General features: G+C 53.8%; 1 protein-coding gene across 1 annotated transcript in view; it reads right to left on the bottom strand.

Moving 5' to 3' along the window:
• Positions 1 to 23,245, bottom strand: part of LOC103010412 (maestro heat-like repeat family member 5) — a 71,113-nt gene that overhangs the window by 25,161 nt on the left and 22,707 nt on the right. Inside the window, 15 exon segments of the mRNA XM_057532414.1 lie at positions 2,724 to 2,881; positions 6,564 to 6,736; positions 7,043 to 7,178; positions 8,439 to 8,543; positions 10,175 to 10,349; positions 11,577 to 11,579; positions 11,941 to 12,038; positions 12,040 to 12,075; positions 13,061 to 13,064; positions 14,252 to 14,331; positions 15,109 to 15,231; positions 16,524 to 16,642; positions 17,009 to 17,115; positions 17,353 to 17,480; positions 17,794 to 17,901. Of these exon segments, the coding sequence (XP_057388397.1) occupies positions 2,724 to 2,881; positions 6,564 to 6,736; positions 7,043 to 7,178; positions 8,439 to 8,543; positions 10,175 to 10,349; positions 11,577 to 11,579; positions 11,941 to 12,038; positions 12,040 to 12,075; positions 13,061 to 13,064; positions 14,252 to 14,331; positions 15,109 to 15,231; positions 16,524 to 16,642; positions 17,009 to 17,115; positions 17,353 to 17,480; positions 17,794 to 17,901 (1,553 nt within the window).

Below are 23,245 nucleotides of genomic sequence, written 5' to 3'. Positions count from 1 at the left end.
AATACACATCTCATAGAAAAAAAGCAGCAAATAAAACACATGCAATTACAAAATATTATGACAGAGTTGAGATTCAGCATATCAGTCATATCAATAAATGTGAATGGACTTAACTCACCTTTTAAAATAAAAAGATTTTCAATTTGGATTACAGATCAAGACCAAACTATATGCTATATATAGGATGATACCTAAAGCAAATGGATTCTGAAAGGTTAAAATAAAAGCATGGACAAATCCATACTGGGCAAATGGGAAAAAATAGGAAAGCAGAGGTAGTGATGCTGATAAAATTCAAGCCCTCAAAGCATTAAATGTGACAAGGCAGGGCACTTTTTAATGCTGAAAGTCACAATTCATAAAGAAGATATAACACTTATGAATATGTGTGCACCAAATAACATTATGAACCTTATGAAGTAAAAACTACAGGCGATGGAAGGATACATAGATAGAAACACATTAATAATAGGAGACTTTATTTATTTTTATTTTTTTTTGGCTGTGTTGGGTCTTCGGTTCGTGCGAGGGCTTTCTCTGGTTACGGCAAGTGGGGGCCACTCTTCATCGCGGTGCGGGGACCGCTCTTCATCGCGGTGCGCGGGCCTTTCACTATCGCGGCCCCTCCCGTTGCAGGGCACAGGCTCCAGACGCGCAGGCTCAGTAGTTGTGGCTCACGGGCCCAGCTGCTCCGTGGCATGTGGGATCTTCCCAGACCAGGGCTCGAACCCGTGTCCCCTGCATTAGCAGGCAGATTCTCAACCACTGCGCCACCAGGGAAGCCCCCAATAATAGGAGACTTTAACACACCATTCTCAGTACAAGACGGATCAAATGGACACAAATTAAGTAAGGAGGTAGAAGACCTAAACAACACAATCAGTAAAGTAAATCTTACAGGTATATAGCAAGTCCTACACCTGATAATAGAAAAAAACACCTTTTCAAGTGCCCATAGAATATTCACGAAAACAGTTTAAAAGATCAGTAAATTCCATACAGTAGAAACATTAGATGACATTCTCTGATCACACAGTGCAATAAAACTAGACATTACTAACAAAAACAAAAAGGCCCTTCCATATGGAAATTAGAAACCTTCCTGGAAACAGATCTTGGGTGCTGGGAGCTTGTGAGAGTTCTCTTCTGGTGGCTTCTGGTTTTTCAGTGGAATGGAAGCAAGGTCAGCGGCTGACTGTGAATAGTGAGCAGAGGTGTTGGGGGCTGAGGAGAGGGGAGGGGTGGGAAATGCAGCTGGTTTCCAGGCAGCACCGAGGGCCCCGTGGAGATGTATGGCTGGGAATTTAAAGGGTGGTGGTGTGCTTTTTCCTGCGCTTGGCTGCACAGGTGCAGGTGTGGAGTAGGTAGAGCCAGGTTTAACTGGAGTTGGGTTTTGCCAGCTGAGTGTGACAAAGGGGACAAGGAGCTTGGGGTGTGTTCAGGGAGTTACGTTGACACTGGAAGGTAGATTCTCTGCTGGCGAGGAGGGAGATGAGGACAGGCGAGGGACCATGAGAAGGTGGGCAAGGCAGTGAATGTGGAGGTCCTGGAGGGCAGAGGCTCACTGGGGTACCAGAGGGAGTGAGGTGGGAGGTGGTCAGGGCTAGGGAGAGATGCTTGAAACTGGAGGTGACCGAGCCAAGGGTATGACTGTGGGAGTGGGTGGCTGAGGGAGGGTGGGAGAGAGGAGATCCAGGCCTTGAGACGTCGGGGTGAGGGAAAGATGGTGAAATCCCCAAGATCAAGACAGAGGGAGTGAGCGAGAGGGTCCAAGGAGTGACCCAGGGCAGGCACGTGGTGGGTGGGTAGCAGGTGGTATAGACTGAGGACCTGGGATTCAGAGCTGGGATTTTAGGGAGAAAGAGATATGGTGCTCTCCTGCGGGGGACGTGCAGCCCTGCCCTGGGAAGTCTGAGCGGGGAGGCATAGTCCTGCCCTTGGTGATTCTGAGGGGAGAGACACAGATCTAAGAGGGAAGTCTGAAGGGGGAGGCACTTCCCTGCCCTGGACGCCTGGTCAGAAGGGGAGTCCCAGGCTGATGGGGAGACAAGTTCCACTAGCTTTTGCATGGCATTTGGGGTTGTCCAACTTTGTCCAAACATTGCCCAAGCATTGGAAGGTCCAGACACACCCACCTCATCATGTCCTGATCACCCCTTCGGCACGTGCTGTTCTGTGTGCCTGAAAGGCCCCTCCCCCCTTCCACTTTTGAGTCTCATCAATTAATGCCCAGCTCCAACAGCACCCCCCTGAGGCTTCCAGTCTGCAGTCTTGGCATTAGTCATCTTCTTTCTGGGGGTCCCACCCCAGTGGGTATACTCCTTTGCCTCTGCATTTACTATGCTATTCCTCCTTATCTGTCTGGTGTCAGACTGTCTGGGTCCAGGCTGTGCCTTCTTCCCCCAGCTCCCATTCCCATCCGAGGGCATGGAACAGCTGCTCAATCCACGCACGTCTGCCCCAGACCCTGCAAACACCGCCCAGGGCCCCGGGACACCTGCTTGGGCCATTCCCTCATTCATTCATTCACTCACTCACTTATTCATTCACTCATTGGAACCTATCAGAGTGGCTCCTGCTGAGGGTGGGGTCTGTGTCACCCCCATCAGGCCCAAGCTCAGGGACGTGGCCGGGGCCCAGAGGCTCTAGCCCCTGCGTGCTGATGCTGGGCCCTTCCCTCTACCCCCTGCCCCATCCTGGCAGGCCCTCAGGAGGGGCCCAGCCCCGTCACGGTCTCCAGCTTGGCCCTGTGCTCCTGGATGACGGTGAGCAGCGTGTCGGCGGCCGCCTGCCCGCGGAAGGGGCTGGTGGAGCCCAGGCTGTCCGCAGCCGTCCAGATGAGGTTGGGCAGCTCTGCCATCGTGAGATGCTTCATGATCTCCTGTAGCAGCGGGATGGAGGCGGCTGTCACCATGGTCACCTGTGCTGGGCACCCACCTCCCCGCCTCCATCGTAGCCCTTCTCACTTGCTCCAGGCTCCCCAAGTCTCTGAGCACTTCCAGTTGCCTGAGCCCCGCGCCTCTGGGTCCCCCAACATGTGCACCCATTTTGCAGTCTGCATATCTCCTGCATGTCTCTCTGCGCCAACTGCAGCCCAGGGGCAGGAAGAGAGGGCGTGACGCCCAACAGGAGGTGGGGACACGGCTCCCTTCGTCACTCAGACCCCAGCGCTTGTCCCGAGACACTCGTGGCCGGGCCAGCCTCCTCTCTGCCCCTCCTCTGCCCGGTCCTCACTTCGTGGGATCCCTCGCTGGCTGGCCTCAGCCCGGCTGGGTGCTCGTCTCGTGCCAGGCCCCAGTCCTCCTGCTTACAGGGTTTTAACCCAGAGCAATTGAACTTCAGCGCTTCTAAGGATCTTCAAGGTCACCTTGGCCAACCCCCAGGTCTGGGAAGGCGTGTGGGCTGCCCTCATTCATGGCTCCTGGTAGGGCTGGGCAGGACCAGGCTGAATCCAGAACCCGGGGCTCCTATCCCGTAGCTTAGTCTGCCCAGGAGCCCCACCCTGCTCGCTGCCCATATTCTCCCAGGAGTGACCCTAAAGGTCCAGGGAGGTGGTGTCACCTCCCACACCAAACCCTGAGCAGGATGCAGGGGTTCTCGGGAAATGCCAGGTCGGGGTGGGATCCCTGCTCCACAGCCTCAGACCACAGTCTCCTAGAGGGAGACTGCCCAGGCAGAACCTTCTGGAAAGACTTAGAGCAGGGTTTCCCAATATGGTAGCCACCAGTTATACCAAGTTATTTAACTCTAAATTTAATTAAGTAAAATTTAAAATTCAGTTCTTCAGCTGCACTACCACATTTTTTTTTTTTTTTTTAATTTGGCTGTGCCACGCAGCTTGTGGGATTTAGTTCCCCAACCAGGGATGGAACCCGAGTTCTAACCACTGGACTGCCAGGGAACTCCCTGCACTACCCACATTTCAAGTGCTCAATAGCCACATAGGGACAGTGGCCACCTTGAAGAGTGCAGATACAGACACTTCCTCCTTCCAGAAAGTTCTGTTGGAAAGCTCTGACTCTGAGCATCTGATAACCAAAGGAAGACAGAATGCTGGTGATGGATATACTTGGGAAGCCTGATAGACAATTATAATGCTTGCAAGGACGTTAAGAGGGTAAAATGTTCCCTTGCATGTTAGGATATTTGTTGAGATGTTTGAAAGTCTGTTAGGATGTTTGCATGTATATTAGATATAAAAATAAGTATTAAATAATGGATGTTAGAATATTTATTATAGTCTTATTGTTCTAAAATTTTGGGAAAATGTTTGTGAGAATGTTAGGTTATCAGTTATTGGTTAGAATGTTAAGATAATTTAAATGGCATATTTGTAGCTAAAAATAACTTCTTGTGTTAGAACATTAGGCTATTAAAAATCTGGTTAGAACATTTGTTATAAGATTACATTTAAAATTGTTTGCTAAAATGTTAAATTTTGGTTAAAGTTCTAGTATTTAGAATGTTTTTGAAGAAATTCAACTTGAAATGGTGGTTAGGCTCTCAGAATCCCAGAATACTACAATCTCAGGATTGGTAAATACATTTGAGGTAACTTATTTTAACCCAGAGCATGAATAAATGTGAGATGGAAGTGGCAGTGATGGTGGTGATGGTGGTGGTGAGGTGGTGGTAATGGTGGTAGTGATGGTGGTTCTGCGGTGATGGTGGCTGGTAGTGACAGTGATGGTGGTGATGGTGGTCATGATGGTGGTGGTGATGGTAATAATGGTGGTGATGGCGATGGTGCTGGTGGTGATAGTGGTGGTGATGGCGATGGTGCTGGTGGTGATAGTGGTGGTGATGGCGATGGTGCTGGTGGTGATAGTGGTGGTGATGGTGATGGTGCTGGTGGTGATAGTGGTGGTGATGGCGATGGTGCTGGTGGTGATGGTGGTGGTGATGGTGTGGCGATGGTGATGATGATAGTGGTGGTGATGGAGGTGTAATGTATACAAGACCACATGGGGAACAAGACCAGGACAGACTTGGGACCAGAACCCCGGTCTGTTCTCCATCCAAACCTTCCCAGCACTACCATCCCTTGACTGGCAGACCCTCCCATCCTCTCCCCCTTCTGTGCTCTGTGCATTGCTGCTTCCTGTCCAAGGAGAGCCAGGGCTGAACACCCACTCCCTGTGCGCAGGGACCATGTGGAATGGGGCAGACTGCCCTTCTCAGGTCCTGGACCCAATGTTCCTAGTCACTCAGCCCACCTGAGAGCCCAAGTGCTCCAGGGCCCCTTAACTGCTGGCCCCCACTGAGCTGGCCCCCAGGGGACCCTTCCCCCCAGCCCTGTCTTTGCCCCCAGCCCAGGTCCTTTGGCATAAACTGAAGCCATACCACGTTTCCCCATTCTGGTCCTGGACAATTGATGTGTTGGCCCCAGGACTTTAGATGTTTCTGTACTAAACTTTTTCAGATTGACTTCAGCAGGCTGACAGCCCACTGCAGCCATAGAGAGCACGGGTTTGGGAGTCAAACAGGGTTGGATTCAAAACCCACTGGGCACCTACTGGCCAAAACTGCTGCCACTTTTTCATCATCTAGTTCAACTCAGTTCCACCTAATGGGTGTTTACTGAAGCCTGGCTCTACCACCAGGGCCTGTGCTGGGCCCAGACGAGACCCCACTTCTGGCCTGGGGAGACTGACAAGCACAGCACATACAGGGGTCTTCATTAGTCATGGGTTCAACAGCAAGAAGGGGCCAGCTGAAGTCACCACAGCGGAGACATCGTGAACTGACCACTCAGAACATGAGGCCCCACGAAACACGGCCAGTCCAGCCAACGCCAGCATCAAGCCCGTGCCCTGTGCCCCAGTCTCGCTCATCTTCAGAAAAGACACAATGCACATCGATACAGACGGTCACAGAGACTTGGGATTTCACTGGGATGATGAAAGGGATGCCGGGGAACTGCTGGACACCCCAAGCCACGGACCGAGGAGGGTCTGGCCATGGGAGATCAGATGACAGCAGAAAGGGGGAGACACGATATGCCTTCGAAGAAGGAGGGTTTGGCTTTCAGAGGATGATGAGAGGCCTCTGGGAAAATGAGGAAGGCGGGGCTATATCTGCAGATGGTCATCCTGCAAAGTCAGTCTCAATGGGAAGGACATCGTATGGTGCCTCAGAGGACACCTACCATGGGAGCCACCCTGCCAGCGCCGTTTATTAGGAGCTCCTGGTGGCTGGAACCTCTTCGGCACCACTCTGCCCATTTCACAGAGGAAGACTGAGGCTCAGACAGAAGGGGTTTGTTTGCTCAAGGTCGCACAGCCACGAGAGACAGAGCTGGGACTCAAGCCTGACCCCAGAGTCTATCTCAAGCCCCTCCTCCAATTCCCCCTCCCCCAACTCCCCCTTCCCAGGCCAGGGGCCACGGGTTCTCCAAAGCTCTCAGTTAATCCCCAGAGATGCAGGCGAGATCCCGGCCTTGGTTTTAATACTCACACCCTGGCCCCAGCGGGAGCCCCGTCAGAGGGGCGGTGGTGGGGCTTAGAACAGAGCATGGCCATGCCCCCCCACCTGGACTTGCCCAGGATTCTAAGGGCTTTGACCTTGATGACTTGGGAGCTGCTGGGCTGGAAGACGCGGTCCTTCGAGAGTGCCTTCTCCCGGGGGCTGGGGGGGGGGGCCTTCCGGTCCCCGCCGCTCCAGAGTGGGGCTCCATCCGCGCCGGCCTGGGAAAGCTGCTCGGGGGGCGGTGCTTGCACCTGCGAGGCTTCCCCTGCTGGCCAGGGGCGGGATTGGGCAGGGTTGAGGGCGGGCAAGGGTGGGCTTGGGGTCTAGGTTGGGACCCGTAGGAGGTAGGGCAGTATCATCTGAAATCAGGGTCATGCCTGTGTCCAAGTTTGGGGTTGGGAGTCAGTGGGTCTGGGGGTCAGGACAAGGCCATTCCTGGGCTTATGGCTGAAGTTAGAGGGTGGGTCTGGGGGAGATTTGGGTTGAGTTGAGTTCAGGGGTGCTGGCGTGGGTTCGGCTGAGGCTGTGGTTAGGGGTGGGAGTGGGTCCACTGTGGTGGTCCTCAAAGGCTCACCTCTGTGGTGCATCAGGAGCTTGTAGAGATGGCCCACCCCTTCCAGGCTGGAGCACTGGGTGGCCTTGTCTGGGTCCTGGCACAGGATCCCCAGCATGCCCACCAGCTGCCCAATCCGTTTGAAGTCCTCTTTTGGCTGTGGTGAGAGTGCAGGGGAACCACTGACGCAGATCACCGCCCTGCCACGTACTTACTCCAGCACGGCCAGTGCCAGCAAGGATCCCCTCAAACTGTGTGCCAGGGCTGGGATTCGGGTCTGGGCAAAATGTAAGGGGTGGCCAAAAAGCTCAGAAGTCAAGAGAAATACTATTTTAATGTAATATATATAAAAATCAAAATGAATGTAAAAGATCCATCAGGAACAAAGTTGCAAAATTGTAAATAAAGACAGGATCTGAGCCTGCACTTCCATGACCTTGCCTTGCTCACCTCACCCTAATCCCGGCCCTGGTTCCAATAAAACTTTATTCACAACAACAGGTGGCCAGCCCATGGGGCATAGTTTGCTGATTTAATGGTTTAAAACATCCCACTAAAATATTTATCTTGCTTGCAGAGTGTTTTGGCGCCTCCACAAATCTTGTGCCCGAGGCAAGTGCCTGACTTGCCTCTCCCAGACCCAGTCTTGTGTTGCAGAAGTTGATTTTGAATAAATTGAAGACACTTTGAACCCCTGGAGTGAGGTCTGTGCATTGCCAGCTTGCCTGTCCATCTTCATTAGAAAGGCACGCCCGCCAGGCACCAGGCTGAGGAACTAATTTCCTCATCTCTCCCGTGAGTCTCCCGGAGGGATTGATGCTGATTTTGGTTGATAAACGCAGAACCACTCACTACCTGAGCATGTGCTCATGTTCATTCAACCCAAGTGCGTCAGTGACAGATGGCGGTTAGGCTGTGATCCGTGAAACGATGGGGATCGTGATGGACGAGGGGGGAGGGATGCTGGCCGCTCCACGCAGAGCCGCCAGCCCTAGTCTGGGGCAGGGCTGCACACTCTGTGGGCCCTTTCATGGTCCTCCACCCCCATCTGAGTCCCCCTGTATCCCTCTGAGGAGGACTGTTTCCTCCCGTTTCCCTGAGAAACAGGCTCAGGGTGGAGAGCCTGCCTGAGTCTTCAAGGTGCTTTGGCAGGAGCCCAGTCTCCTGAGTCAGGGGTCAGGGCGCCTGGGTTCAGCTTCCAGCTGGGAGGCCTCGAGCAGGGGTCCCCAACCCCCAACCCAGCCTGTTTCCTTGTATGTAAAAAGGGGGATTACTTGGCCGGGCCACAGGGGACTCGGGGATCCAGCCTGTCCTGGTGGCAGGGACCCCGTGCGCCTTGGCAGGCTCTGGGAGAAGGGCGGCTTGGCTAGGGCAGCAGAGCGGGTGTGGATGTGGCGTCAGAGGGCCGGGTACTCACGTCCAGGTAGAGGTTGTGTCTCAGGAATTTGAGGAGGGCCATGCAGCTGTGTACAGCCCGCTGCCGCTCCTGTGCCTTCTCTGACGCCAGCCAGACGTACATGTGCTGCAGGTGGGCGGGGGCAGGGAGGGGTGCTGCCGCCTGGGACCCCGGCTCTGGGCAGGCTCCGCCCCCAGCGCAGGCTACGCCCACCACCAGCCCAGACCACACCCCTGGGTTCAGGCCCCACCCACCCTTGGCCCAGGCTCCACCCATCAGCCCAGATCACACTTATCCTCAGCCTAGGCCACACCCCTCGGCTCAGCCATTTCCTTGGCTCAGGCCCAGCCCACCCTGGTCCCAGGCTCCGCCCACCGGCCTAAGCCACACCCACTCAAGACCAGACCACATCCTCAGCTCAAGCCCCACCCACTCCCAGCTGAAGCTCAGGCCCCAGGACGGCCACCACTCCCCCCGTCCAGCCTTCCTAGTCCCGTTTCACAGCCTTGGCTAATCTCTCTGCTCCTGACAGCCCCGCCCCAAGAGAAGGAGTCATTTCTTTCTTTTGTAGCTGACACGCCCCTCCTGCTCAAAGCCCTTTGAGGCTCTTGGTTCTTAACCTGTTTCCCCCGCAGTGCACCTCTTTCCAGAGCAATGCTTTTCTGTGCACACCATAAAGGCACAGAATTACAAAGGAATACAAAGGCATATTGAAACAGTTGTGCTGAACACTTTAAACCACATTTGAGCCTCTTCGTTAAGGGGATGTATGATTAGAGTTAGTGATTCTGACGTTGGATGAGGATAAAGTGTTGGGAGATTTTGTGACTCCGTCACGTCCTGTGACAGCCACCGTGCCTTCTGTTGGTGGCAGACAGCCACTGCTGGCACTGCTGCGGTCTGCTGCCAACACCCCCAGGGAGGGGCATGCTACTCTGAAGCTCGAGGTGAGGGAAAATGCAGACGGTGTTTCCTCCTGGCCGTGCTCATACACCCCGACTTCCTTCCGTGCACCCCAGGTCGGGAACCCCTGCTGCAGCGGCTCCCTTCACCTCCACAGGGTCCCCAAGCCTGAGGTGGCCTGGCCCCTGCTGACCTAACCTCACCCTGACCCACTGCCCCCTGCCTCCACTCTGTCCCCAGGCGCCAGCCACGCAGACCCTCCCTCCATTCTGGCTCACTGTGCTCGCTGAGGCGGCTCAGCTTTGCCCCCGCGTGCCCTCTGCTCGAGGGCCCTCCCTGCCCCTCCTCTCCCCTCCCCTCCCGCCCATCGGCCCTCTCAGTCCTCACTCAGGAGGAGCCCGGCTGGCCCCGACCTCCACCCTCCCAGCAGAGACGACCTCCCCTGACTGGGCCTCCCCCGACCCTGGACTGTCCCTTTCTGTTGGCTGGTCTCCCTCTTACCAGGGAGGGACATCCAGAGGGCAGTGACAGAGTGGGTGCACTTGTGAGACCCCTTGCAGCTGGGGACCTGCTGCAGGTGAGGTTCTCTCAGGCGGAAGGAGGGCAGATCCCACCAGGGCCATGTTTCCTCATCAACTCCCTTTAGTGTGACATTCATGGCCCACTGGCCACCAGGCTGCACCTACTGCACCCCCCGACCCCAACTTGTCCCAAACTACTGTGATCCCTCATGACGGACAACCCTCGAGCCTCTGTGTTCCTGGACCACTCCCCACCCCCGGTTCAGGCCCTGCCTCCTCTGTCTACCCTCTGCCCCGCCTCTGCCAGACCCGCACTGCTCCCACCGCCCTCACCGACAGCAGGAAGTGCAGCTCGTCGGCCGTGGGGTTCTGCACGATGAAGCTCTGCAGCATCTGGTCCAGGGCCTCCGAGGTCTTGTTGCAGAGGATCTGCGCAGGGACGTGGAGCAGCTCAGGTGGTGGCCAAGCCCCAGTGGGATGAAGGGAGGCCTGAGGCCTCCCGAGGGGCCTGCGTGCATTGGCCTCTCAGGGCCAGTGGTGCCCACTTCCTGCACACTCCCCAGGCCGGGCTGCACACCAGCGAGCTCACACCATGCCCAGGAAGGGTCCCCCATGATCCCCATTGGGCAGCTGGGGCAAGTGGGCAGGGGTGGTCTGGACCTGCCCCAGGGCACAGGTTTCTCAGCGGCCGAGGGAAGTTCATTTCCAAGTTCACGGGCGTGCGACCCGCACAAGACCTGGCTCAGAAGGCTCCACGTGCTCAGTTTAATGCGCTGCTGTCGCCATCTTGAAATTCTCAAAAAGGTTTAAACAAAGGCCCCACGTTTTCATTTTGCACTGGTCCCGATTCCTGGGTCTCATACAGGAGACCCCTCCGCCACCACAGTCTTTGCTGCTTGGCTAGCCAGGACTGTTCAGGGAAGGAGGGGCCACAGGGAGTTCTCACTGGAGCAGAGCCCTGGGACGCTGGCCATCAATTCCCTGCGGGCCCCAGGCAGCTCACTTCAGCTCTCTGAGCCCACCTTTGCCACCTCAGTTACCCTTGTCACTTGAGAACTGGGCTGGAGCCAGCCCCCTGCCAGGGTGGAGGTGGACACGGGATGCAGACGAACAGGTCCCACAGCCCAGTGCCTGGCTCCCGGCTACATTTCCTGGGGGAGTCAGCCGTGAGGTCATCTGGTAACTGGGCACCCTGGACTCCCGCAGGGCTGGGGTGTAGGCAGACGACACCCTTCTGGAGGGCAGCTTCAGTGGTGTTGCCCTGGGTCCGGGGGGCCCTTCACTCTCGCCCTACACCCAAGCTGCTTCTCTGTCCAGTTCCAGCCTGGACTCAGCCTGGGGGTGTGGCATGAAGAGCAGGGCCCAGAGGGCAGGGGTGGGGTTCAACGCTGATTCTCCCTCCAGACACCTCCATTTCTCTGAGCTGGTTTCCTCGCTCTCTGGACGGGTCGCTGCTGGGAAGGTGAGCTAACGCACATGCTAGGCCTGGCACACAGCAGGTGCTCAGTAAACACCGGCTCCCTGCCCTTTGCAGGGGACTCAAAGTGGGCGCCGGACGGGAGTGGGGCCGGGCGAGACGGCACGCGCCCCCTGGTGGCGGATGCCCGCAATGGCAGGCGTCTCCCCGCAGTTCAGCCTCCCTTTAACAGAACTCGGGAGGGGATGGGCTTCTGGCCGGGGGTAGAGCGAGTATCAGAGCTCCTTCCTCCCGCCACTAGGGCGGGCCGGACCAGACCAGCTGCAGTAGCTGCATAGGTGACACTGAGCTGCATGCTCTCAGGGCCGGTAGGGAGGAAGAGAGACCACTTATATTCCTATTTACAGAGCGCCGCTCTGCCCCAGACACGGGTCACCCAGTGTCTCCTTTCACTCCGAGTGTTAAGACCGTTAGCTCTAGGATTATCATCTCCATTTTACAGGCGGACAAACGAAGGCTCAGAGCAGTTAAGAAACACACCCAGGGTCCCCCCAGCCCTTGCCTGAGGCGGGGGTCAGGGGCCCTGCCCGTCCAGCCCGCCCCCTCCCAAGCGAGAGTAGCAGGCGGAGCTGGATACCCTTCCCGAGGAGCCCCCTCCAAGTGGGGCAGGCTCCCGGTTCGCACCTGTGTGCTGCGCGGCTCCAGAAAGAGGCAGGTGTGTTTCTCCAGGACTTCCAGCTGCGGCAAGGACAACACGCTGCGGAGGCTGATGGGCAGAAGCCCGAGATCTCTTCTCCAAGGCCAGGGGCGGCCTCATCTTACCGTGTGGAGGGCAAGGCGGAGAGGGCGGGGCCTGGGGGCGCCGCTGGTCAGAATGGAGGGGAGTCGGCAGCCCCGAGCGGCAGCGGCCCCTCTTGGGAGCCAGTGCCTCCTGTTTGCCCAGAGGCTCGTGTGCACACTTGTGCCTCCCGGTCTTTTGCCCCCAGGGCTGTGTTGACCTCCGGGCAGGATTTGTAAGGGACTCCGGGCCTGGCTGGGAGCAGGGGCTTGAGAAGCCCTCAGCCCAGCTCTCTTTACTGGGCAGGCTGGTCTCGCCCGAGCCCTGCTTACACCTTTGGGACCTTAGCAGTTCTGTTTTGGCAAATGATGCCAAACTTTCACTCTGAGATCTGAATGAGTAATAATACTGTTTATTGAGTGCCTCCTGTGCGCCAGGGCACCTGTTTTACCAGGGGTAGGGCTGCAGGACCTTCCCACGGCTTCTTGAGACCCTCTCCTGACTCCACTTTCCCTCCAGGCAGCCTGCCTCTCTCCTCCCCCTTATCCCCCAGCCCCTAGAAGGGTGGTCTGCACTGACCTCCCAGCTCTCTCCACCGCCCTCCCCCCCCCCCCCCCCGAGTCCAGCCAATCAGATTGTCACCCTGAACACCCCCTACTCTACCTAGCGGATGCGAGGCCTGGTCTTGAGCGGCCATCAGTAGCTTTGATGAATTGATCGGCCCCAGAACTCCTTCCCCTGCTCCCTGACTCATCTCTCCCCCTCCCCCTACATCCCCTGTGCTTCAGCTCTGCCCCTTTCCTCACCCTCTCAGCCCCTGGGGCCCCAGCCCAGGCCTTGGTCGGCTTCTCCTTTCCATCCCTGGCGTTACATGCCATCTGGATGCCGACAACCCCAACCCTGGGTCTGCAGTCTGGGCTGCACCTGAACTCCACACTCACCGCCCGCCGCGCAGTGCCATCAACTCGCCATCGACTCAAAGGACAGACACCTTTCTCAAATGTAATCCCCACAAAGGCCGCACCTTGCTCAGCCAAGAGCCAACGTCCCTGCAGTGGCCTGTATGACCTTCCCTGTGACCCCTGGGACCTCACCTGTACCTGCCCCTCACTCACTCCGCTCCAGCCACTCTGGCCCTTTGCTTGTCCTCCAGCACCCAGCTGGGCTCCAGCCTCAGGGCCTTTGCATTTGCCTTCCCCTTGGCCGGGTACCCGCAGGGCTCACTCTCTCACCTTTCAGGTCTTTGTTCAGTCTCCTTCTTACAGAAGCCTCAGGGTGCTGGGTGCACCTGGGTCACTCAATCAATCAATCCTCAGTCAACCAACTTTCGACTCAGCGCTGAGCCTCATTTACTCCATGAGGGTTTTACATTCCCTCCCTGTCTCATCACCCCCACCTCATTTTTCTCCATTTTTCTCATCAGTCCTTGATACGTGCGGTCTGCTCATTCTGTGCCCCCTCCCCAGATGTCAGCTCTCAGAGAACAGGGACCTTCCCTGCTGGCTCACAGCTGGGTCCCCAGAGCTCAGAACAGTGCCTAAACATTGTAGGTGCTCAGCAGTTATTCGTGGAGTGAATGACAGAGGAATCTGGGGCTTGGAGAGGTGAAGTACCTGGGTTACCTGCTCTGGGGAAGGCCCACCCAGCTCCACTTGCCACCCTGCCCAGTGCAGTGTGGGGCCCTCTGCAGTCTGAGAACAGGCAGCTCTGAAGTCCCTGGCCTCCACTTCCTTGTCAGATTCACTCTGTCCTGGCCAGGGTGGGGAGGCTGGTACAGCCTCACCCCACCTGTAGCATGACCGCTAAATCAGGACCCACCTGTGGCCCTGGGATTCCCTCTGGACTCTAGCTTCCCTCCTTTCCCTGGGATGTTGGCTGGAGTCTAGACTCAGTTTCCCTTTGCAATTCCTTGCTCAACTGCTAGAGCCTTCTCTAGACTCTGCCTGTGGCTGGGGTCTTACCATGAATGACTGCTCTGACCTTGAGTGTCTGGGTGGGTCAACTCTGGAGAGTGGCTGTGCCCCAGTGGCTCTGGCCTCCATAAGCTGCCCACCTCCTACCCACTGTGGCCTGCACTGGCTCAGGTCCCTAGCCCTGCCCAGTAGGGTGTTGATGTCTGATCTCTCCCCCTTCACTGTCCTGCTGGTACCAAGCCTGAGCTGTGAGGCTGCTGTTTGATGCTGAGCAAGGTCCTGTGTGGGGTTGGGGAGCCTACCAGAGGCTGGAGATGATGTGGATGGCCTGTTGGCGAGTTGACGTGCACAGCATGTCCTGGGGCTCCTTCTCCATCAGAAGCTGGAAATCCCAGGTGAAGGCTGAGTCACTCACTCCTGGGCCTATCCCACTTCTGCCACCAAGTCTCAACCCTGCCTAAAGACCTTGGTGCCCAGCACCCCTGTAACCCACAGGATTATGCTCTAGATCCTCACCTACCCAGGGGGGTCTCTGTGGCCTGGCCCCCACTTAGACATCTAGAGCATAGACTTTAGAATCAGACAAGTCATGTCTGAATCCTGGCTACTCCCATATGAGTTGCATGACCTTGGGCAAGTCTCCAAACTGCTCTGAGCTTCTTTTATTCACAGATAACATGATGTTGTTGCTCTTGTGTTACACATGAAGCAAGGAATGAGAAGCAGAGTGTCTGAGTCACAGCAGGGGCTCAGTAAATGAGAACTGTTATTATTTTTATTATCACTATATAATTGTCCATCACTTGTGTGTTTCCTCCACTACCCCAGGGGTTCTGTGAGGCCAAAATCTCTAGTAACTAGTGGTGTGAGCTAGGTCAGCATTAGCAGAGTGGATGGTGCTGGCCTTTCTGGGTCTCGGCCACATCAGCTGTGCAGTGGATGTAACTGGCCAGCTCAGGGTTCCTGTAGGAACCAAGTCATGGGGGGGGGCATGGATGTGCTTCCAGGTGTGAAAGCCTGTGGGGGGCTTGTACACGCTCTAGAAATCCAATCGGCTCAACCTTTTACAGTGGGTGCCTCTCATGAATGCTGCTGCTCTGAGGGAGGTGCCCCCTCTGCCCCGGGAAGCCCTTCCTCTGCCCCAGGACCTTGCACTCACCATCAGACACTCGAAGAGCTCAGAGACCTGGGAGAGCTCGCAGCTTTGGGTGCCCTCGTTGCGGCTGACAGCCCCCACCAGCATGAGGATGGCCATGAGGAAGCTCTGCTTTGGGGTTTCGTCCTGGCAAGGGGTCAGGTGGTGGAGCAAGGGGGCGGGGTCAGGGAGTGGGAACACCAGAGGGGCAGGAGAGCCGCAGTCACATGTGGCAGCAGGGCCTCCGCTCAAGGGGGCTCAGCAGAGACCTCCAGCTCTGGGGCCACGTAGCTGGGGTTTTTTTTGATGGGGGAACTGGTGATTTTGTTTAACAATGCGAATACGTTGATGATGCTTAAGCATCAGGAGGTGCCTGTAAGAACCCTTCCTCTGGGGGAGCGGTGACAGGAGGTGCCCCAGACCCTAGCAGGGTCCCGGAGGCAGGGTGTTCTGAGGGGTGATGGGCCTGAGTTTATCTCACCAGGAAAAGAGGGGACATGGAATTGTCTCTCTAGGGCGTTGGGATGGGCCTTGTGGGGTCACCTGGGGGTGTAGGTGGAGGTGCTTGCCTCTGCCAGAACTGGCTGGATTCCAAGCCCCTCACCCTCCCGGCCCTGTGGTAGCCCCTTCCCCAGGAGCCCAAGGCCTGTCCCCACTTCTACCCTGCCTCAGGCTGTTGGGGGCCTGGGAGGGTCGCGTCTGGTACTAGAGAGATGGGGATGGGCCGCCCAGAGCTTTGGCTCCGGGTGAGACCCAGAGAGTGGGGAGCGCATCTGGGACTCTCCCGGCTGTCATCTGAGGACATCATGGTTCTGTTGCCCATCAGTGACTAGACCTTCTCTGAGGGTTTGAGACACACGTCTCAGACCCTGCTCTGCCACCTGCCAGCTGTGGAACCCCGAGGAGGAGGCTGGTCGGACCCTGGCCATCCTCTTTAGTTATGACTCTTGCCCCCTTTGTCCTAGCCAAGCTCCCCTCGTGTGGTCCCTGGCACTGTTTCCACCCTCGGGAGTTATCCCGATGCAGCAAGGGCTGGGTGGCCGCACTGTCCATCGGTGGGGCCCCGGGGCTGACCTTTGGCCCTTGTCTCATGTTTCGGACAAGGCGCAGGATCAAAGAGCCATTAACCAGCGCACAGCAGGCACCACGGCCAAGCCAGAGCTGTCACGCAAGTCCCTGTTGTGTTGGCCTCACAGCCAGACTCGCTGCAATCCCAGCCTCGGGAGGGGGAGAGTATTATCCAGGAGGAAGAAATTGAGGCACGGGGGCCACGCCGCAGGTGGGCGCAGAGGAGGGACCAGAGGCCAGGATGCAGGGTCCACAGACTGTTCCCCTAATCAGCCCCAGGATCCCCACCCTGGAGGCCCAGCCCTTCATGCAGGGCGGGTTCCAATGTCCCAGCCCCTGGTCGAGGCCCCTGACAGCCCGAGAGCCGGTACCTTCGGGGAGAAGCTGTGCAGTCTCCACTTGACGGGCGTGCTCCGGCCAAACTGCTCCAGGACGGCCCAGATGTGGTCCAGGTGGCGGGCCACAGCAGCCCCACGGTGAGAGCGATGCCCTGCGGGGGCCGGGAAGCAGGGTCACCGACGTGGGGTGGTAGGATCAGGCCTGCTTCTCACCTGGGTGTGTGGAAACTGAGGCCCAGGAAGGGAGGGGACTTGTCTGAGGTCACAGGGCATCTGCCTCCCATCCCTATGCTCTTTAGGACGTGCAACTCTGAGCCCAACCTGGTGGGGGGGCATCTCTTTATGAGGGCTGGAGGGGGGGTGGGGCAGGAGGGAGAGGTGACTCCTTGGAGGCCTGTTACCCCTTCTTCCCCAACCCCCACCTCTGAGCAGCCCTGTCCCCGAGGTGGGAATGAGGGTCCAGGAAGCAGATGTGCAACAATGAAGAGGACACAGCTGTGATGGGCTCAACGCGGGACCGGGGTCAGGGCTGAGGGTGTGACCAGGGTCAGGGCTGAGAGTGTGACCAGGGTCAGGGCTCAGCGCGGGACCAGGGTCAGGGCTGAGGGTGTGACCAGGGTCAGGGCTGAGGGTGTGACCAGGGTCATGGCTGAGAGTGTGACCAGGGTCAGGGCTCAGCATGTGACCAGGGTCAGGGCTCAGAGTGTGACCAGGATCAGGGCTCAGAGTGTGACCAGGGTCGGGATTCAGGCTGTGACCAAGGTCGGGTCTTAGTTTGTGACCAGGGTCGGGGTTCAGGCTGTGACCAGTGGTCAGGCTAATCCTGTGGTCAGGGTCAGGCAGTTAGGGATTGGGTGATGGCTGGGTCCTCCCCTCTCTCTGCTTGGGCCACTGGTGGGACGTTGCCAGGAGGGTTCTCAGGTGTGTCCTGACCATGGTGCTGTTCTCCTCGGCTTGAAGGATCAGCCCAGAGTAGATGAGCAGGAAGGCCTGGGGGAGGGTTCAGCTTCCTGCCCTGAACCTGACATATCTCTATCCATCCCTGTGCACCCCGGGCGGCCTGCCACTTCCCCTGTCCAGGCTCCCTGGGCCTCCCTGGGCTCCTGTAGCTGCCCTACCGCCCTGCTCTGGGACTAGCAATCCTCCACCTGGTGGTGAAGCTTTAAGGATTTGGCTTCAAGTCCTGCTGCCTCGCCCCCGCCCCTCTGTTTCTTTCTGGGGCCCAGGCTTTGTTCTAGGTGTGTGTCCCACGGAGAGAGCCCCTGGGCCTGTGCGGTGGGCGGTAGGGGTGCTTGTGGCCCACCTTCTCCAGGGGTTGCTCCTGATGTGTCCGGTCGGGCTTGGTGAGTACCCCCAGCAGCTCCTTGGACCACATTTCTGTGTTCAGAAACTGGACTGACTTGACGGCCATCTGTGAGCAGATGGGGGCGGGCAGGGCTGGAGAGGTCTCTCCCTCCACCCTGCGAGCCTCTACCAGCCCGGCCTACCCCCACCCACTCCCCACTGGAGCCTGACCATGTCCCCAGCCCTGGGCAGGGGCTCGGCCGGCATAGATGCCCAGTGAGTGTCCCCTGAAGGTGGCCCCACCAGCGTGTGTGTGCCTAGAGGGCAGGGTTTGTCTCGTTTTCCCACGGCTGTCTCCGTAGCACCTAGACCAGTGCCCGGCAAGTAGTTGACACTCTGTGAATATTTTTTTGAATGAAAAAAATATTAATAAAAAATATTTTTTTGAATGAATGAAGGAACGAATGAACCAATGATCAAATAACTGAATGAAATGTTTCTTCGAAATATAAAGTCCTAAGATTTCTGCTATAACATAGCATGATTTTATCATGATGTACTTCATGGTTTCTCTATTTCCAATGTTTCCACAATTCAACAAGTCTGAGATTTTTGATCCTAAGATTCTTTGAGGTAGAGATACGCCTGATTACGCTCCCAACCCAAAAATCTTAAAAGAAGAAAAGATTGGTAAATGCGAATATACACATTTCAAGACCTTTGTTCCGCCAAACCACCATAAATTAAGTTGAAAGACACAGTAGTTTTTTTTTTTTTGTGACCTACTGCCCAGAGTTAATATCATTGATACAGAGTACTTTATAAACCTGTAAGAAAAAGATGACAGTCCGCTTAAAAATGGAGATATATAAACTCAACCTTGCTAATATTTGAGGAATGGAAATTAAGATTATGTATCATTTTGGCCAAGACTGGCAAATAGCAAAACCACCAAATTTTGGCAAGTAAATGTCCTTTGGTGGGGAGGTGATTGCATTGCACTGAAGTGCAGGTTTGGGCAGTGTTCATTAAAATTTATAACATGCATCCATTTCCCCAAGCGATTCTGTTTCTGGGAATCTACCCTAAAGGCGCACTAGCAATGCCATACTTAGAGCACAAGGGCATCCCGCGGCCTTGTGGGACCGAACACCTGCCCAGAGCGCCCCCTGCAGGCAGGACCGTTTGCACCCCCTCTGGGGTTACTCCCTTGGATCCTGAAGTAGAAGCTGCTCCGGCCTACATCAGAATTGAGAGGAGCTTGTCTGCCCTGGTTATGTCCCCCACCTGGTCCATTTGCAGAACTCTGGGGTGCAGCAGGACCCGGGTGGCTTTCTCACCCACCCACAGAACAGGTGTCTGCTTAATGCCCAGGGGACCCTGGCTTCTTGGAAGCTCCTAATTTCTCCAGAAACACCAGGGGCCCCTGTCCCCTCTCCCAAACCTTTGTTGTCTTTTGTTCACTGCTGCATGTACCAGCGTTTGGTGGCCAAAGCGGACCCAAACTGATGTGGCACTATTTGTGGGAATTAGTGTGAATTTTGTATGTTTCTGTAGCAGATATATTCATATATTTAATTCTGCATCTTCCCCAGACCCTGCTAAGGGTCTAAGGGTGTTTATATAATATACAGGGTGGGCACCGTATTCCTTTAAAAAAACCTGAAATTCTTTGAAATTTGAAGCACGTCTGTTTCCAAAGTTAAATTTTTTTGAAGTTTTTTTTTTTTTTTTTTAAAGGATTTTCTTATTTATTTATTTATTTATTTATTTATTTTTGGCTGTGTTGGGTCTTCGGTTCGTGCGAGGGCTTTCTCCAGTTTCGGCAAGCGGGGGCCACTCTTCATCGCGGTGCGCGTGCCTTTCTCTATCGCGGCCCCTCCCGTCGCGGGGCACAGGCTCCAGACGCGCAGGCTCAGCAATTGTGGCTCACGGGCCCAGCTGCTCCGTGGCATGTGGGATCTTCCCAGACCAGGGCTCGAACCCGTGTCCCCTGCATTAGCAGGCAGATTCTCAACCACTGCGCCACCAGGGAAGCCCTGAAGTTTTAAATATTTTGAAAATCGAGGTACATTTAACTTACAGTGAAACACACATATCTTTAGTGTGTAGTGCAATGAATTTTGACAAATGTACAGACCCGTATGTCTCATCCCATCAAGAGCTAGACCATTTCCCACCACCCCGGAAAGCTCTCACATGCTCCTTCCTAGTTAATCCCCATCCCTATAAAACTGATTTAATTTAGTTCACCATAGGTTACTTTTGCTTCTTCTAGAATTTCATAACAACTGGAATCATGCTGTGTGTACTTTTCTGTGTCTGGTATTTTTTTCACTTAGTATTTTTTTTTTTTTTTAATCAGTCATCAATTTTATACACATCACTGTATACATGTCAATCCCAATCGCCCAATTACTCAGTATGTTTTTGAAATTTGTCCGCATTTTTTTTTAAAGGATTCATTTCTTTTTATTTTTAAATTAATTAATTAATCAAATTTTTTTTTGGCTGCATTGGGCCTTCGTTGCTGAGCGCGGGCTTTCTCTAGTTACAGCGAGCGGGGGCTACTCTTCGTTGCGGTGTGTGGGCTTCTCATTGCAGTGGCTTCTCTTGTTGCAGAGCACGGGCTCTAGGTGCACAGGCTTCAGTAGTTGTGGCACATGGGCTCAGTAGTTGTGGCTCGTGGGCTCTAGAGCGCAGGCTCAGTAGTTGTGGAGCACGGGCTTAGTTGCTCTGCGGCACGTGGGATCTTCCTGGACCAGGGCTCGAACCCCTGTGCCCTGCATTGGCAGGTGGATTCTAAACCACTGTGCCACCAGGGAAGTCCTTGTCCGCATTTTTGCATGCATTCTCAAGTTCACTTCTCTATTTCTGCTGTGAATTTTATTATTTCATTTCTGCTGCTTGGTTTCAGTTTTTTGTTTTTTTTTTTTAAATTTAATTAATTTATTTATTTATTTATGGCTGTGCTGGGTCTTCGCCTCTGTGCGAGGGCTTTCCCCAGCCGCGGCAAGCGGGGGCCACCCCTCATTGCGGTGCACGGGCCCCTCACTATCGTGGCCTCTCCTGTTGTGGAGCGCAGGCTCAGTAGCTGTGGCTCACGGGCCCAGCCGCTCCGTGGCATGTGGGATCCTCCCAGACCAGGGCCCGAACCCGTGTCCCCCTCATTGGCAGGCAGACTCCCAACCACTGCGCCACCAGGGAAGCCCTGGTTTCAGTTTTTTTAAAAAAATTTAATTTAATTTATTTATTTTTATACAGCAGGTTCTTATTAGTTAGCTATTTTATACATATGTGTATATATGTCAATCCCAATCTCCCAATTCAGTTTAACTCGCTCTTGGTTTCAGTTTAACTCGTTCTTCTTTCTCTGGTTTCCTCAGGTGGATCTTTGGGAGGGAATGAGTGTGCCTAGTACAGATTGTTTCCAGTTTGAGGCTCTTATGAATAAGGCTGCCGGGAACATGCTTGTATGTGTAATTTTGTGTACGAATGTTTCATGCCTCTGGGGTTAATACCTAAAAGTGGAACTGGTGAGTCATAACTAAGACAATGTCGGTTTTCCAAGGAGGTGTCACCATCCCACCAGCAGTGTGAGTTTCCCCGCCAGCATTTGGTGGAGTCTTTCTCTTTCCTTTGAGCTCTGTCCTGGGTGGGTAGTGGCAGCTCCCGGGTTTTAACTGACATTTCCCTGAGGATTCAAGATGTTGACTGTTGTTTCTTTGGCTTTTGGTCATTCATATGCCTTCCTTTGTGACATACCTATTTAAATCTTTTGTTCACTTTTGCAATTGGTCTGTTTGTCTTTTTCTCCCTGATTTTGTAAGAGTTCTTCATTTATTCTGGATACAGTCCCTTGTCAGATATATGTCTTGTGAATATTTTCTCCACGTCTGTGGTTTCCCTTTTTTCACTTTCCTCATAGTATTGTTTGATGAGCAGAAGCTTTAATTTAGATGAAATCCAATTAATCTATTTTTTTTTTCTTTTTATGATAAGTGCTTTCTGGATCCTAAGAAATATTTACCTACCCCAAGGTTGGCAAGATTGTCTCCTGTGTTTTCTTCTAGAAGCTTCTAGTTAATCCCCTAGGTATGTTTTCGTTTTTTTATATTTAGGCCTTGGGTCCATCTCAAATTAGTATTCGTGAATGGTTAGAGACAGGCATTAAAGTTCTTTTTTTCCCCCTAGATACGCAATTGTTGTAGAACCATTTGTTCAAAAGACTCCTCATTGAATTACTCTGGTACCTTTGTAAAAAAAAATTAATCGACCATATAAGTGTGGTTTTATATTGGAGTTTCTATTCTGTTCCATCGATTTATTTGTTTAATCTCTGTCAATTCTCACTGTCTTGTGGACTATAGCTATTTAGGAAATCTTGAAATCAGGTAGTGTAATTCTTCTAACTTTGTTCTTTTTCAAGATTGTTTTGGCTATTCTAGGTCTTTTGAAATTTCCATATAAATTTTTAACTTATAAATTATGTTTAATTCTATAATAAAGTTAGTTGGATTTTGATTGACATTGCATTGAATCTATAAATCAATTTTGGGAGAATTGACATCTTAACATTATTGACTCGTGTTATCCATGATCATATATCTCCATTTATTTAGGTTTTGTTTAATTTCTTTTTGCAATGTTTGTAAAGATCTTGCACATATTTTGTTAACTTTATCTGAGTCTTTTATGTTTTTCATGTGGCTGTGTCATTGTGTTTTTAAACCTTACTTTCCAATTGTTTGTTGTTAGTATATAGAAATTCAATTGACATTTGCATATTGATTTTGTATCCTGAGATCTAGCTAAATTCAATTATTAGTAATTAATAGTTCTAGCATTTAAAAAAAAACTTTTGTGAGATTTTCTGTGTATGCAATTATGTTGTCTGCAAAGAAAGATGGTTTTACATTTTCCATTGCAATCTGTGTCTGTGTTCCCCTTCCTCTTTTTTTTTTTTTTTGAGCATTTTCTTTTTTCAAATTTTTATTTATTTATTTATTTATTTAATTTATGGCTGTGTTGGGTCTTCGTTTCTGTGCGAGGGCTTTCTCTAGTTGTGGCAAGGGGGGGCCACTCTTCATCGTGGTGCGCGGGCCTCTCACTACCGCGGCCTCTCTTGTTGCGGAGCACAGGCTCCAGACGCGCAGGCTCAGTAATTGTGGCTCACGGGCCCAGTTGCTCCACGGCATGTGGGATCTTCCCAGACCAGGGCTCGAACCCGTGTCCCCTGCATTGGCAGGCAGATTCTCAACCACTGCACCACCAGGGAAGCCCCCCCCTCCTCTTACCTTACTGCGCTGCTTAGGACTTCAGTGCAACGTTGACCAGAAGTGGAGAGAGTGGACATCTTTGCCTTATTCTGATCTTAGCGGGAAGGTGTTCATTTATTTGTCACTAGGTATGTTAGTTGTAGGGTTTTCATAGATGTCAGTTTCCTCCTATTCCTACTTTGTTGAGAGCCT

The sequence above is a fragment of the Balaenoptera acutorostrata genome, chromosome 17 (genome assembly GCF_949987535.1).
Source record: "Balaenoptera acutorostrata chromosome 17, mBalAcu1.1, whole genome shotgun sequence".
NCBI lineage: Eukaryota > Metazoa > Chordata > Mammalia > Artiodactyla > Balaenopteridae > Balaenoptera > Balaenoptera acutorostrata.
Note: the sequence above shows the minus strand (reverse complement) of the source record. Positions and strands in the feature narration are given on the sequence as shown.